The 15508-nt window shown below is 34.2% G+C and overlaps 1 protein-coding gene across 6 annotated transcripts in view; it reads left to right on the top strand.

Moving 5' to 3' along the window:
• The window catches only part of LOC120334193 (uncharacterized), a 56162-nt gene that overhangs the window by 4864 nt on the left and 35790 nt on the right, over positions 1–15508 (top strand). For 5 of the 6 annotated variants that reach the window (XM_039401658.2, XM_078120557.1, XM_039401657.2 and 2 more), the window contains exons 2-3: positions 12249–12317; positions 13537–13719. In XM_039401658.2, the coding sequence (XP_039257592.2) occupies positions 12249–12317; positions 13537–13719 (252 nt within the window). The remainder of the gene's footprint in view (positions 1–12248; positions 12318–13536; positions 13720–15508) is intronic. The other variant, XM_039401655.2, reaches the window with a different exon arrangement.

The following is a 15508-nucleotide window of genomic DNA, read 5'->3' as shown; positions in this document are numbered from 1 at the left end:
TTCAGTGGCCATGCACAACTTTTGATGGATAGTGTAATGAATTTACTATGCTACGCTATTTCGGTTCTTGTAGATATATAGGGTGTTCATACGGTCTCAACATTTTTTTTTTAATTGCAAAGGGAATTTATCGATACCATATATATTGTTTTGGCCCTTACAGATATATTAAATAACGTAAAAATACTAAAACAATTACCGACTGAAACACAACAAACCTAGTTAAGATATATTGAGAATTGAGTAGTTCATGAGAAAATTCGCGCCAATTGACAACTGGTGTGTAATTCTACAGGGTTTCGGAAAAATTGGCATTTGAGTGTCGCTAATAAAAAGATGCTTACAAAGCTTTATGAACTTTGCTAATTTTTTTCAAATTATTATTTACCAGCAACACTCATTTATGAATGAAAAGCCAATGTGATCCAAGTGGGAGAATTTTATTTTCAATATAATTTTTACAGTTTTATCAGCGCAAATCCACGCTTATCAAAACGACCGTATGAAGTGATGTAGCATGTTTTCAAGCTTTCGTAATTATCCGCCTCCGCAGAAAAACAAGATTCTAAGATTTACGCAATATTTTATAAACCGCACGCTGCAATGAGAGACGTATCTTCCGGTTCCGACGCATGTTATCATCATAAACGTCTGTAGGTCGTTAGCGTATTCACTAATCCTTTTCCATTTTCCTGATCGAACCACCCTGGGCCAAAAGTATAGAAACTTCAATTTTGAACGCTCTCGCATGATTTGGAGATAAACTATAAAGAAATTTTGACAAGCCTAAGCCGTCTAGGCGATTTTCTGTTTTGAAAACAAACAATTTCACTTTTTTATCATGACGTAATGGTTTGTAAAAGTGCGGTAATTTTTTGCACAACAGTAAAATTTTAAAAATGTAGCAAAAATATTATTCGACATTATACATCAAGTTTGGAATAAAATCTTAAATCCAATGAGTTGCCATGGCAGTGAGACAAAATACGCCGCCAAGTGTCAGATTTAATTGATGAATCTCACTAGATCTCCTTTCATCCAAGTTTACAATACACAGATTATAGACTGCAGTCGAAACAAAATTTCAAACATTTGAAATTTGTAACCCATTTCACTGGGGAGAAATATACCCTGATATCAAATAAAGTTATACCAAGCTGATTTTAGCAAATTATAATATGAATAGCAAAAAAAATGAAAAGCAACGAAAAAAGGACAAAATTTCTGATAGTTTTCTTTTAACATTTCGACCCTCTTTTTTCTCATTAACAAGGTATCCATGCGATATTTTTATGAGGTGAAAACTTTGTTGTATTTATTTTTCTAGGGTTGATTCAAAGTACTTTCTCATATCTAATATTTTCTAGTTTACAGTCATAAATCATATTACTTAATTTTATTTATTTTTATTTTAAATGATCGTAGACCAATAAAATATTGTTAAATACAATCTCCGAGTTGAAGGTTCATATTGGCGGCCTGTAATTGCCGCATAATGACAGACTACAAATATACTGATCTAATCTTAAACAATTGTTAAACGATGCAACGTTCAAATGTACCACCCAGTTAGATATCACGTGACCAGTTTTTTACTCAATGACGGAACAGTTTAAAGCTCCCTTTTACTGTGGTTTGTACAAAGTCGATTATGATAAGTTTTGACAAGCCATTGTCGTTGATTGGTTGTCATCGTTTGGCCACCTGAACTGTTGATGTTTTGTTTAATTACGTCATGCAAGAAGTGACGTTAATAACACTCCGTCTTGGCAAACAGGTATTTTTTGGTTGAATTAATATTACTTATGGCTGTGTCATAGAATTTATAAGTATAAATATTGTTTTTCACATCAATTTTCACAAAGCTAATGCATTATATCGCGTCAGTTGAATAAAATAAATAAATCATCCAACCAAACACATTTTAAACAAAGATATCCCTTTTTAAATAATTTTGAACATGAGTTTTATTCTAAGTTGTCTCCTGTATGTAAAAACATTCTAGTAAATATTCTAGTTGTCGAGTCTACGACAAAGTGAAGTTATTCTTTTAGAAACAGTGTATTTTAAACAACGAGTCCTCAGAAATAACTTAGTAGAATGTATAGCTGTGTTTCAGTGTATTGTAAACTTATTTGTCTCCACCCTGTCTGCCCACTTTCTGAAATCCGATACAAGAATAACTTTTGTTATTTGAAACAAATAAACCATTGATAATCCAATGAAATCGAAACCCATTTATATGTTTAAGTTTTATCAAATTACCTCGTTATTGTGTAAATTTGTGAAACACATTTGATTGTGTTACTTTCTTGACAAATTACCTTCTGGTAAGTGCTTTTTGTTTGAACCAAGAGTTAATTTATTTGAAAGAACTATTGCTTAGGTATTAGTCTTATGCAAGTTACCTATGGCCATGAAAAAACAAATCGCAGCAAAGTAATTTAATCTTTAAAGTCAATAACTTAGCAATTAAAGTGTCAAGGTATATTTGCTTTTGGGAAAGTTGGAATGGTTTACACCTTGGTGGTCTATTAATGCAGTTAGAGTGTTAAAGTTGCGTTTCGAAATCTTCAGAAGTTTATTATTTTGTTGCTGAACCGTATCTAACCTGGTAAGACACCCAGATGATAGATTTAACAGTTACAAAAATGCAATAATGAATCAAAATAAATCATCCTTCTCTTATGGTGTGCGATACCAGACCAGCCTTGGTGCTTGCAGTAGTTATTGCTAATTAGAGAGCAAACGTCGAAACCAAACCATGGGAGCAAACGTCAAATTACTACCATTTTTTGCAAGTCTATATCGAATATATGACGCATTTTGCGAAAAATATATATGCTTCTCTGATATCGTGAATAAATACAGCCCCATGATGTAAATATTGCAAAGCAAACAAACATACGTGCACGTACGCATTTGTATTGTGTTTACATTATGTTGTTCGCTTATGCATTTGGCGGTCACTTAAGCAAGAACGGAACTAATATTGCTTTGAAACATTCCGAGCAGTAGAAAATAAAATTTACCACCGAACTCATAAAACTCTTAGTATTTTGTTGAGCAATTACCTACTATAATGTAGAGAACACAGAATGAAAGCAAATAATTATTTTTACTCGTGAAATTGTAAATCCGCTTACACTGAGTCTAAGTTAAAGACATTTTTGTTCCGTGGCCACCTTTGAGATAAACATAATTGCCTCGATAAAGGTAAATTGAAGGACTTGAATTTTATGAATGAACTTTACTATGGGAACAAAACCACTTCCTGAACTAATAAGTAACAATAGCCTTAATGACAAAAGAAATACCGGTGAGGAAATTGGATGATAAAACCTAATCATATCTCATATGGCCAACAGATGTCAATAACGATCTATGAATGGGGCCAGATATGGCCAAAGTGCACCCGTAATAAGGCAGGTGTTTGAACTTCCTCTGAAATAAAATAGTTACAACTTGTTTGGAAATAAAATCGACGGGAGAACGTAACATTTCCTTCCTCTTGTATATTCTGACTTACAATTACAGAAATGTCACCTAAATTTAGTTGTGAAGCATCTGTACCAACAGATTCTAAAATTGACCACAAATTGTGACTTAACTTGTCGGCCCTTCTAAAAGAGAAATATATATTATTTTGTCAACCAAAAAATACGGTCATCAACGCAGTAAAAAAGTAAAAACAAAAAAATCACTTTTGTTTGGACAGGGAGGAGCAATACGACCGTCATCGAGGTCAACCTCTCACCATATTCGCTCATATGAAAAAATCAAATTTTTAGATGGCTGAAGAGAGTTTGGGGCTTTGTTCCATATTCTACACCCACATAGCTCAAAAATCAAAGATAGGTCCACTGGGGCAGGCAGTTTGCTTCTAACTTTTACCCATAACGCTCGTGAAACCCAAAGCCCTTGTAGGGAAGATTTAATAGAAACTACAACGCTGTATATATGGAAGATATTTCTCTGGCCGTGGCTAGTTTTGAGTAAGTTGGTACTTCATCAATCTCAAAAAAATAATGGAAACATTTTATTTAGTTGAGCATGGATAAATGCTTTTTGCCCCTCCGAGCCACGCGCTAGTTTCAAAGATTATATATACGTGCCTATGGCATAATTCATTGAGGAAATTGAGACTTTCACTATACTTCTCGCGAGTCAATGCACGGATATGTCAAAAGATAAAATACTTAACCCAGTTTACTGTAAATTCCGATTTTCAAAGGCTCTGCACCCACTCTGACCTCTTAATAATAATTTTCCCATAAAACATGCCGCTAAGCATTCTCCTTCAATTTAAATCATATTTCGCTACTGAACGCAAATTTAAAGTTTAAAATTTCCCCTTAAATAGGATTAGAAATCTTAGAAGATTAAGGGAAAAACCATGTATTATTTTCCTATCGAGCATGAAGCATTCCCCAGCCATGCAGTCTAGCTTGAACGCATAGAAAGGAAAACTACTACTGAAATGTTGCCAGACTTGGTCTCAATGTAACTATTGAAAATTGACATAAAATTATGCAAATTTCCATTACTCGTGCTGTGTGTGCGAGTTGTGCTTTAGTAAATATTTTAATATCTGGCAACACCGTTTACGTTTAAGATGTGGAAACACGTGTTTATATTGGTGGTTTATGAAAGTAGACCATGTATACAATTTCCAAGAATAGTTGCAACCATATACAACAAGCTTTCTCAGAGTTGCAGAATTAATATTTAAATGTACAAATGCAAACAAAATTGTGTTTGCACAGCAGTATTACAAATGCAAGTAGACTGCAGTAGTGGGCAATCACTTTTCTTCTGAGGGGGCCAGTTACAGATAATAAACTTGGTTCGGCCCAAAACTCAATATGAAAAAAAAACACAGCTTATTCACAACAGCTAGGCTAATGTTTATATAATAATAAGAAGCACACTGTAACAATCGTGATTATTATGAAGATATTTTCAGCGGATATTTATATCCATGAAAACTATAGTCGTAATTTTAGCAGACACAAGTAGGCCGGATGAAACAATTCGGTGGGCCGGATTCACCCCCCCGGGCCGTAATTTACCAACTCACATTTTCAAAATCAAGTCAAGTAGCTGAACGTTAAAGACGGGTTGAAATCCCTTGACTGGGTTTAACAGATTGAGTAGGCAAATCTGACCGATAAATATTTGACTACTTCTAAAGTTCTTGTTCGGGGTGGAACTGTACAACATCTCACGAAATAACAAAAAATAGAATATATATATATATATGTACTAAGAGGTGTGCACTAAGTCAGTGGATTCGTGTACTGTAAACCCTAGATATTTTACAAGAATAAAGTCGATTGCAAATCTAAAATAACACGCATTGCCGAATCTCCATCTGTTCAATTCGGCAACCATTGCAACGAACTCGATAGCTGCAATTCACTATCTTTTCGCGGGTAAGTGTGCAAGGCAATATAAAACATTGACGGGAAATATTTGTCTTAGAATTTAACATGCGGCTTTGCAGAATCATCATATATTTACTGTGTGATTAGGCTCAATGACATTGTCATGTACAGGTATATATATATATTGTACGCTATATCGTTTCCACAAATGAGAATTCATTTTTATGGCCCACTTAGTAGCTCCTCTTCGGGTACGCCTTTTCTGTCCACAAAAAATATATTATTCAAATTTTTACACCTTTACGAATGAAAATCGCCATTCTACCTTTAAATTGTGAAATAAGTCAATGCTACCCGAATTCGAAAATCATGTGACAGATTGTCCTTTATGTTCCATAGTCATATCTTTGCAGATATTCGGATTAAATTCGAGAATTGAACTTAAAAATTCTGGCATCGACATATTCAATTATGACACTTCAACTTGCTAACTTTGCCGCAGGCTATAGTTTTATTAAATTATTAAATACCATTATTAACATTTTCCGTGCAAATTGTTGAATAAATCGTCGATTCTTGATAAAAGTTTTGATTTGCCAATACTTTTGACTTCAATTGCACATAATTCATGTTATTTTTTGTCAAAGAATAATATTATGAATAATAATAAAAATGTCGTTTTTTAAATTGAAAATTGTGGTCAAACCCAAAATGTGATAAAATAACTCGAATTCGGGGTTTTTATGCCGATGCCGCGGACAATAAAAGCAAGAACGTTTTTATAATTCGCTATAATTTAATATACAACACCTGCAAAAATATCCAAATTTCTCAACCTGGATTCTTAGTTACATTTGTCCATGGCTGTGCCTGCGATCTAAGTTTCCCAACATTACTCACTCATATTGGTATTTAATTTATGACATCTGTCAAAGCCACGTAAGCGTATGACGGATTAATAAAGACGTTTATATTCGACACGAGGGAGAATTAGATTTAAAAAGAAACATACACTATACCTCAATATCAAAACAGGTCACCTTTTGACATTGCTCAGATTCGAACTCGCGACCTTATGTTTGTACTTTATTCAAAATCGGAAACCAAGTTTGTAAATTATCTTGTCTCATATAGATCTATAAATAAGGATGACATGTCACTAATGATGCTTTTAACCGCGCGAAAATGACAGTTTGTCTAAGGGTAACCACTATCTAAGATGAGATAAAGAATCATTAGTATAGGCACGCCGAGAAAAAGCCTCAACTTTTGTAGTTTCCGACATATTAAAACTTTGTTATTAAATGAATCGACTGTGGGTAATTGACCGAGCAGATAATGTGTATTTAATATAAATCCAATGCAAATTACAACCACATATCGTGCCAGAAGAAATGATACATTTCTTCCTTTAATTTTGAATTTAACTTAGAGATCATCAAGATTGGTGCATGATGAATCAAATAAAATGACAGACTGTTTATCACAAATTACCTGAGCATAGTGGGAGGTATTTGAACATGACGCGTGCTATGTGTATAACGCATATAGAATCTTTCTCGCTTGTTAGCAACTTAGCAGACCTTACACCTCAGACCTAGCTCTATAATTGCTCAGCCTAAGTCCAATGAGTTAAAATGGCTGCAATTTCTGCACCGTTTTATACAAGTTCGCTCGAAGCGACTAACGTATTGATAGAAGAGCTGCCAGTGACCACAGGAATACATACAATACTTAGAAGTCCAAATATTTTGTCGAGAATGAATCCGATTTTACAAACAATATGATGTTGAACCAATGGCGGCCATATGAGTTAGACTAGAGCAGCGGTTCCCAAACCTATTGCTCGCGCGGCGCCAAATTATCACGAAAAAAAAACAACTCACGGCGCGCATATATACATGAAGAAAAAATACTACTAAATTTTGTGATCGCTAATGTTTACTTTATGCATTACAAAATCATATGGCCGCCATATGAGCTAGAATATTCATTTAAATTGGAGTGCGTTGGATTAAAACTAATTGATAATCCAAAATATAACGTTACGAAACTTTCTGACAACAAAGTGTGGAGAGGGAAAATGACTTTGGCCACTCAAGTTACTAGTGGACAGCATGCGATCTTTCTAATAGTTTTTTTACTTCTATTTCACTCCTGCAATGCAGTGTAAGTTAACGATAGCATTAACACGGTTTTTATAAAATTGATTGTGAAAGAATTTCCCCATGATAAAATCAGAAGATTAAAAATCCGATGTTGTTTATTATTGCGGCTTGACACAACAATCACCTAAATTAGTATTCAGTAGAAATGAAAGGGCCTTTCATATTATGTAGGAGTCACTTTTCACACACCCAAGCCCTCAAACAATAAAACAATGAATCTTTGTATTACAACGAAGCAAGGTTGCAACGAGCCGTAAAAATGACTGCATGGCACGCAACAAGAACAACAACCTACCAGTACTGGGCAATCTATAATCGAGTATGTGCTCAAAAAAGGAGCATTTTTCAACGAAACGTAACGGTGGGAAAGTATAATAAAATTGGTAGTTTTTCCGCAAAGGGAGAGTTTGTTTATAGTTGGGATTAATTCTTTCGTGCTGGTAATAAACTCTCGCATATTTTGAAACCGGACCGTGGAATAATCGCAGATTCATCAGATTTCCAGGGCTAGGCAGTAGTGTGACACTTGACAAACTTCCATAAACTGCTGGGCAAAATGTCATTTCAAATTAAATATAGGCTGGTCTGTAACTGTAGTTTTTAAATTTATTTATGCATTTACAAGACGTTTAATCCCAGTCAATGAAAAATTGCATCACCAGATCCAAGATTAACAGATCAAGTCATATGAGTGGTAATGACGAAAAAAAATTTGAACGATTTCTTAGGTCCGATATCCACAATAAAAATCGGCTTCGGAGTAAATTTGACCTTGATTTATGAGTTTAAGCTTTTTATGGGTAATCTTTGAATTTTCATGATTAGTCAGTCTATGCAAAAATAATTTTCATCCTAACTTTCATGTAATATGATTAATCTGAGATAAAGAAGCGAATTTTGTTAGGTCAGAGAATAATAAATTTGTACCAATATAAGTCGCATTCTAGGACGGGATTCAAAAATTCATCCCGAGGATCGGGGAAGCCGATAAGACATTTTAATCATATGGCTAACCACGGTCTCTCGTCCTGTTTCCAGTCCATGTCGGGTATGGGATTAGTTAGCCAGTTATTTGTGTGATGCATTTGCTCTTATAACCTATAAAATGCTAATAAAAATTACCACTCGAAAGTATTTTTACGGTTTCAGGTTACATGAACTGGCTTAGTTCATTTCTGGGTACTTGGAGATCTTATTCCCCATAAAACCTCATGTCTGCGCTTAGCTACAGTAGCCCATGAAATATCACTGTCAGAACCCTAGCACCTGTGAGGTCCTAAGTCCCTTTCCTGCATCTGTCAACAAGATGCCGCCTACCGGTACCGGTACCAAAACCCATTGATAACTACATAAGCAATGGTGGTTTGTAAGTTTTGTTAACGTTACTGGTTCAGTGAATCACGCATAGCCTCATTGCCCGCACTCGATAAAGTATATATATATATTTTACATACCTCGTGAAATGAGATTAAAACTAAGCCCTGTTAGTACATATTAAATCTTGAACAAACAAAGTTACCAACACGTTTGTAAGTTTTGTTAACGTTACTGGTTCAGTGAATCACGCATAGCCTCATTGCCCGCACTCGATAAAGTATATATATATATTTTACATACCTCGTGAAATGAGATTAAAACTAAGCCCTGTTAGTACATATTAAATCTTGAACAAACAAAGTTACCAACACGTGCTCGGAGGAAGTTGCATATTCACTCATCCGCTAAGTCAGGTGACTCAGACTCAATGAGGCGTGGCTTAATTTGTGATAAATATTATTTTAATGACATTGATGAGACAGCACATTTCCTAATGTAATCCCCCAACTTCTTAAATCCCGACATGAATGAAACAGCTTTCATTATAGGCAAAACTCCCCAGATTTATATTGTGACATACCACATTCAGAACAATAGAAATTTACAGGATTAGATTTTTTATATTTATCATTAAATAGAGAGAAAGACGATAAGAAGGCCTTTTCCCTTTCGCCCAGTTACCATTCCAGATCGGATATGAGAATAGTTTCAATTGGTTAAACATACCGTATGCTTGGGTGTATGACAGAGCCGCATCCAAACCGTGCTTGCACGGACCACCCTGGGCAACGAACAGTCAAGCAATCCTCTCGAACATAATATTTCTTCTCATTTCTCCCGGAATTCATACCCAAATGTCCACAAAAGGTAAAATTTTATGTCCTAAATAGGTAACAATAAAGAGAATGTTGTTTTACCAGTGACAAAATAAACAAATATCCTTTAAAACTAGTACTACAGATGTTAAATGAATGAATTTCAATGGGGCGCACGGGTTAGAAATCTACGCACATCCTAAATTGCTAGTGGCATAAACCATGAAACCGCATTAGTAAGGAGTTTATCCAAAATGTAGGGCACCAGGCATAATAGCACATTTTCAAATGCTTGGGAGAGATATAATTATGTCAGTAGCGACCCAACCTGACTTTCCTTATTATCCCAGAAGAGCAAACAACAGGATGTTATTCATATTCATCTGTAGGTTTACCACGCCCTATCTTTGTTGCCAATTATGCTTTAGTGCAGTGAATATTAACCTTTTTTCTTTCGTGGCCCACTTTTGCCGCACAAAAGATTCGGACTTCCCGAAGTATGTGCACCAAAATGGCGCACAACCTGAACTCAGGTTGTGTACCAGGTTAGGGTTCAGGTTATACGACATCTTGGTGCATATACTTCAGGAGCACCAAAGATTCTCCGACCCATTAACTTTCATATGCAAGGGAAAAACTATAGGAAGAACAAAAAAAAAATTGTACAGATTGATACCTCAGCTTTAATATTTCAAATCAGAATTCCCACTCAGTAACAAAACAGCATCAAAGTTCAATTCATTTATCAATAACTCTAGCAGTTCGAGGTTCCACATAAGTTCTTGGCTCACTTGAGAATGTTTATGTGGCCCAGAAGTGGGCCATGGTCCATTGATTGAGAACCAGTGCTTTATTGTCAATGCATTTAAACTTTTTCCCTCTGACACATGAACTCTACACTGGGATATGTGCTATTCAAAATGTCAAAGAAGTTTAAGTGAGCGTGAACCATAGTTTACTTAGCTAGTACGATGATTTATGTTTTCGTCATGCATGATTGCATCAGAATATGGGTATTGATTGTCAAAATCAAAATTTATTGTTTGTTTTTGTAAACAAAGTTGACATTAGATAAGTCTGGAATCGAGGTTAACATTTGGAAAATGTAAGCTTTATCAAAACATCGAATGCGATAAATGTTTGCATAAAAAATGCGCAACTCAGTATCTTTATGTCAGATTGCTTTCACTTTGGCTCTAGACATGATGGTACCTTTCCGATAGAGCAGTGGTTCTCAAACTTTTCAAGCAGCGCCCCCTCTTTAGAAATTGTCAAGTCTCGCGCCTCACCGCAAAAGTAACTAGCTAACAATAAGCTACAAATAACAAGGCGAAGGTATGTTTTATTTGAAAAATACGTTGAAAATACGTGTTTGTAAATAAAGAAATGTAAATATCCAAAAAAGGGCGGGTGAGATTTAAAATCTAACAAATATTTTTATTTTTTATGAGCTTCACTCCCCATTAAAAAATTGTCTACGCCCTCCTTGAGGGGCGCACCCCATCGTTTGAGAACCACTGCAGTAGAGCATTGTGATGTAATATATAGGCACAGAACAAAGTACATCTATATCATTCAGTTACCAATCTAGATCGACAAGAGGATATATAAATAATCTTACTTTCGAAAAGCATGGATGTGCTTGAACTCATGTAGCATGTTTCTTGGTAATGAATTTATTATGCTTTTCGCTACCTATATACCAAAATGATAAAAATGAATATTTTTAAATTTACTGCATTTTCATTCTCCGCGTCTGAAGATATTTTGTTTCAACCATAAATCTTGTCAAACCAATGTTCAGCAGCTTATCGGTTTTCAGTATTGAAAATAGAAAACGTGTAATGAGAGAGATAGGGTTTACGAAAAATAATATTCGAAGAGAAGGAAAAATTTTATTTTAAATGGGAACATTTCATTTACCTGCGTAGCAGCTGATTTTACAATTATTGTGACATTGCTCTGCAAGTAAAAAGTTGAATCTTATGGGTTGCTGCATTGTTTGTCTTACATCAGTTATTGTTGATTCATAACTTTGCCCAGATTTCTTGCGGGAAAATTTTGGATGAAAAATAGTTGCAACAATGTTTCATTGCATCATGAGTTCATACCGATCTTGTTCACCGATCTTCATAACTTGGAAGACATCTTATTTATGCGTGTTGAAATATTCTGACCATAGAATTCTGCAATTGTATTTTCGTTTTATTAGAATAAAAAATTCTGCCAAATACTGATTTCTGATTTTAAGTTGATCTATGCTGCGGCTTGCGATACGAATTTTGCTTAAAACAAACTATACTTCCTAATAACTTAGATTGCTGTTACTCTGTTTCTGAAAGGCGATAATGCAAAATTAGAATTTATGAATTCGCATTTTCTTGAAAGAAAAATTTGATATTCTTCAATGAGTGCTAAATCTTTTAATTTCTTTCTATTTACCAAATTAATATTATTTTAACTGCTGACAATGCTTTGCGTCCATTGCTTTTAAAATCTGAGTAATGCCTTTAATTTTTCTCGCGCAATGCAGCACTAATAGGACGCTATCTTTACTTTAGATACCCAACTTCGAGAGGGGGCTATTCTCTTTTTAAGAGTTCATCAGCCCGTTATTCTGGGTCCAACAGGTACCAGCGCATGCGCTGTAGTGTGTTTTGCATGATCGAGTAATTTTTGCATGCAACGTTCTGTTTTGTGTGCCTAATTTTTTGATTGAAATATAATTTATTTCTACATTTGTGTGCAATTTGCATGTTTTGTGTTTTTTTAGTTAAAAAATACGTTTTTTGTTAACTTTATTTACAGATAACTTTACAATAATTCATCATTTTTTATGTGCGATTTTTCTTTTTGTATTATTTGCTTTTTCCGTTATATGCCATATTGTATTTTAATTTCCATATTATTTGCTCTGCAACTACTCACGCACTTACCGAATATCCCAGTGTTTTATAAAATTGAAGATTTTATTTTTGTGTTATTAGTTTTCTATGGAGTACAATTATAAAATCGTTGCTAGTGAGAGGGATATGAGCTTGAGCTTGAATATGCTTGTCACACTACGTAATCGTATTAAATGCAATACTGGAAATATGCAAAAAATTCAAAAATATAGATTTCAAAACAATTTTTAAATTAAAACTTCCAAAAGGATCACTTCATAGAAATATGAAAATCGTTATAAAGTGTTCACCAGTTTAAATAAATCAATCTTTCATGTATGCTTCCCCGCGGATTCTCTTCCCCAGTAATGCTGCTTACTTTTTCCTAAGTTGTTCCTATTATCTGGAAAAAAATGGTTTGACTTGTCTTATCCACGCTAACATATTGCAAACACATATTCACAAACGTTTACACATTTGTTTTCAATTTTTCGACTGAAAAATTGCAAATCACAAATTTTGTTTGTTTCGTTATGTTCTCACCTCATCAAATTTAATATATGCTGCGAAAGACAGTATATTTTATTTTAAATATTTCTTTCGCAATACGGTCATATTTACAATATCCAATTTATAAATATGTCCCGTGAAAAAAAAATGGATTTAATCTTAAAAATAATTCAATTTGGACAAAAAATGGAAGGCAAATTTTTAGTTCGTGTTGTGTCAGTTTTCAATTAGGATCAATGTTTGCTTTTATTTCAATCTCTAGCTAATATTCAGGCAAAAAATGGGAGACAAATATCAATTTGTATTGGGTCTCAATTAAGATTAATTTTTGTTTTTTATTTCGATCTCTAGCTAATTTCAAACAAAAAAATAAAATGTTGGTTAGAAGATCATGAACGATTCATATTTTTTCTATTCAATTTCAATATCTTGCTAACATTAATTTTCTGCACAGGTATGATTCAAGGAGCCAATATCCAGGCGGCACTCTGAAGCGAACAATGTATACTGGGAGATATTGCGCATTCACAAAAACAAAGATGATTCCGCAAAGAATTGCTAACGGAACTGAAACATATTTAAAACAAGTTGTATCTAAATGCCATTGGACTTCATTGTACTGTACACCGAGAGTCAAGTAAGTAGATTAATTACATTTTGAATATATTAGCGCTTGTATATTCTATAATATAAAGGGTAGTTGCTAGGAAACCAGAAAAATTGTTAAACAGGTATTTATTTTTACAAAGAATAAGTTTTACAAAGTTTTTCAAAGGCATAAGTTATATATATTTCACTCATAGATGCTCAAAATATCGTCCGAGCACTCCAGGGCAATGGTTTATCCTAGGCGTCCGAGCTCGTGTAGTGTTTCGAAAGCTAATTTGTTGGATATCGTTCCAATTCAACCTATACCTATATACACATTTTATTCGTGGTGTCACCTGACCTTCAAATGTTCTGCTTTTCTATCGACCACCCTGTATATTAAATTCGAAGGGAGAGTTAAATTTGACCTAAACAATACGACTAGACCTCAATTTATTTTTATTTTTTTCAATGTGACCCAATCAGATTGCCATTTATTTGCAATTCAAACGATCACAATAAATTAAAAACAGAAGAAAAAAATTATTCCTTCTTGTGGAATGGACGGGATAGCCGCTCGCCAATGGCTCTTGTGCAAAGTTTCAACTCCTTGCTGTCTTAGGTTTGTTTACGTAACCAGTGATCAGTTTTGGCTTCTTCTGTCACGAAAACTTTTGCATCTAGAACAATTCACTAGTTAAGAAGAACTTTGCTATGTAATTAAGCCATGTTATTGACTTTTCTTTCAATCGCAATACATATGAAAGTTCAGATATAATACTATGACTATTTGATAAAAATTCAAAAAACTGTCAAATTCACGCGAGACAATCACCCATTTTAGAACTGCAAAGTCAACATCCCCTCATCAGCTTCCACGACCGAAACTAATATAAACCATTGATATAAGTTTTATCAGAATCTAGTTAACTCTGGCCCATGCCTGGTATTACGTTTGCATTGAATATAATTGAACTTCCGCGTTCCGGGGTCAGAGACAGAATCCCCGCTGTTTTATTTCTTTATATATATTTTAATCGTACAAAATTATCGAAATATCTTTGCTGACAAGAACTTTTTATGAAACCCGGAAGTATTTAAATCTAGATGTTTCTTGTATAGACACTTCAAGATTTGAATCAAATTATTGAATACAGTCGATAAATTTATGATGTAGCAACATACATCATTGCGATATTTAAACTTTCTTATATATATTCTCAACCGTCTTAGACAAATATTTTAACAAGATCTTGATTTAAAAACACTGATTATCGCTGTTTGCTAGCCATGTTACAAAAATTTTGCGCTCGACTTTTGTAAAACTATGAGTTATGTATTCTATCTTGAGCATAAAACTCACTCAGGCAAGAGTTTATAAGTGAAATCTTACGTGGTGCATAACAAGGACGGGTACTTTTTTACCACTGACAGTTCTTACGCAAAATCCGTTTTTTTTTCATAAATGAAACAATTGGAAAGAATGTAAATAGTATTGTAAAAAAAACTCGAGTTCAGTAAGATCCAAGTAAGGGCTTCCACCGTCACTAAGTTCGACTATTGGGGTAAAGACTTCTGATTGCATCTTTAAACTAAATTATCTTTAGCTGGGATGAAGTCAATATGTTAAGTTCCAGAATTTACCGTAAAACATTGAACTCAATTGAGCAGATCGCCTCAGACTTCAGCTACTTCTTTTCTATGTTTCTATAGTAATTATAAAGGTACTCCCGTAGTATATGTACCAGGTTAGAGTTAGGCCCTAATTTTACTCCGATTTCCCATAGTTTAGTTTTATTACGAGTTCGGGGACTGACTGTGTTAGCCGAGTGAATATC

This window comes from Styela clava, chromosome 15 (genome assembly GCF_964204865.1).
Source record: "Styela clava chromosome 15, kaStyClav1.hap1.2, whole genome shotgun sequence".
In the NCBI taxonomy this organism is placed as follows: Eukaryota; Metazoa; Chordata; class Ascidiacea; order Stolidobranchia; family Styelidae; genus Styela; species Styela clava.
Note: the sequence above shows the minus strand (reverse complement) of the source record. Positions and strands in the feature narration are given on the sequence as shown.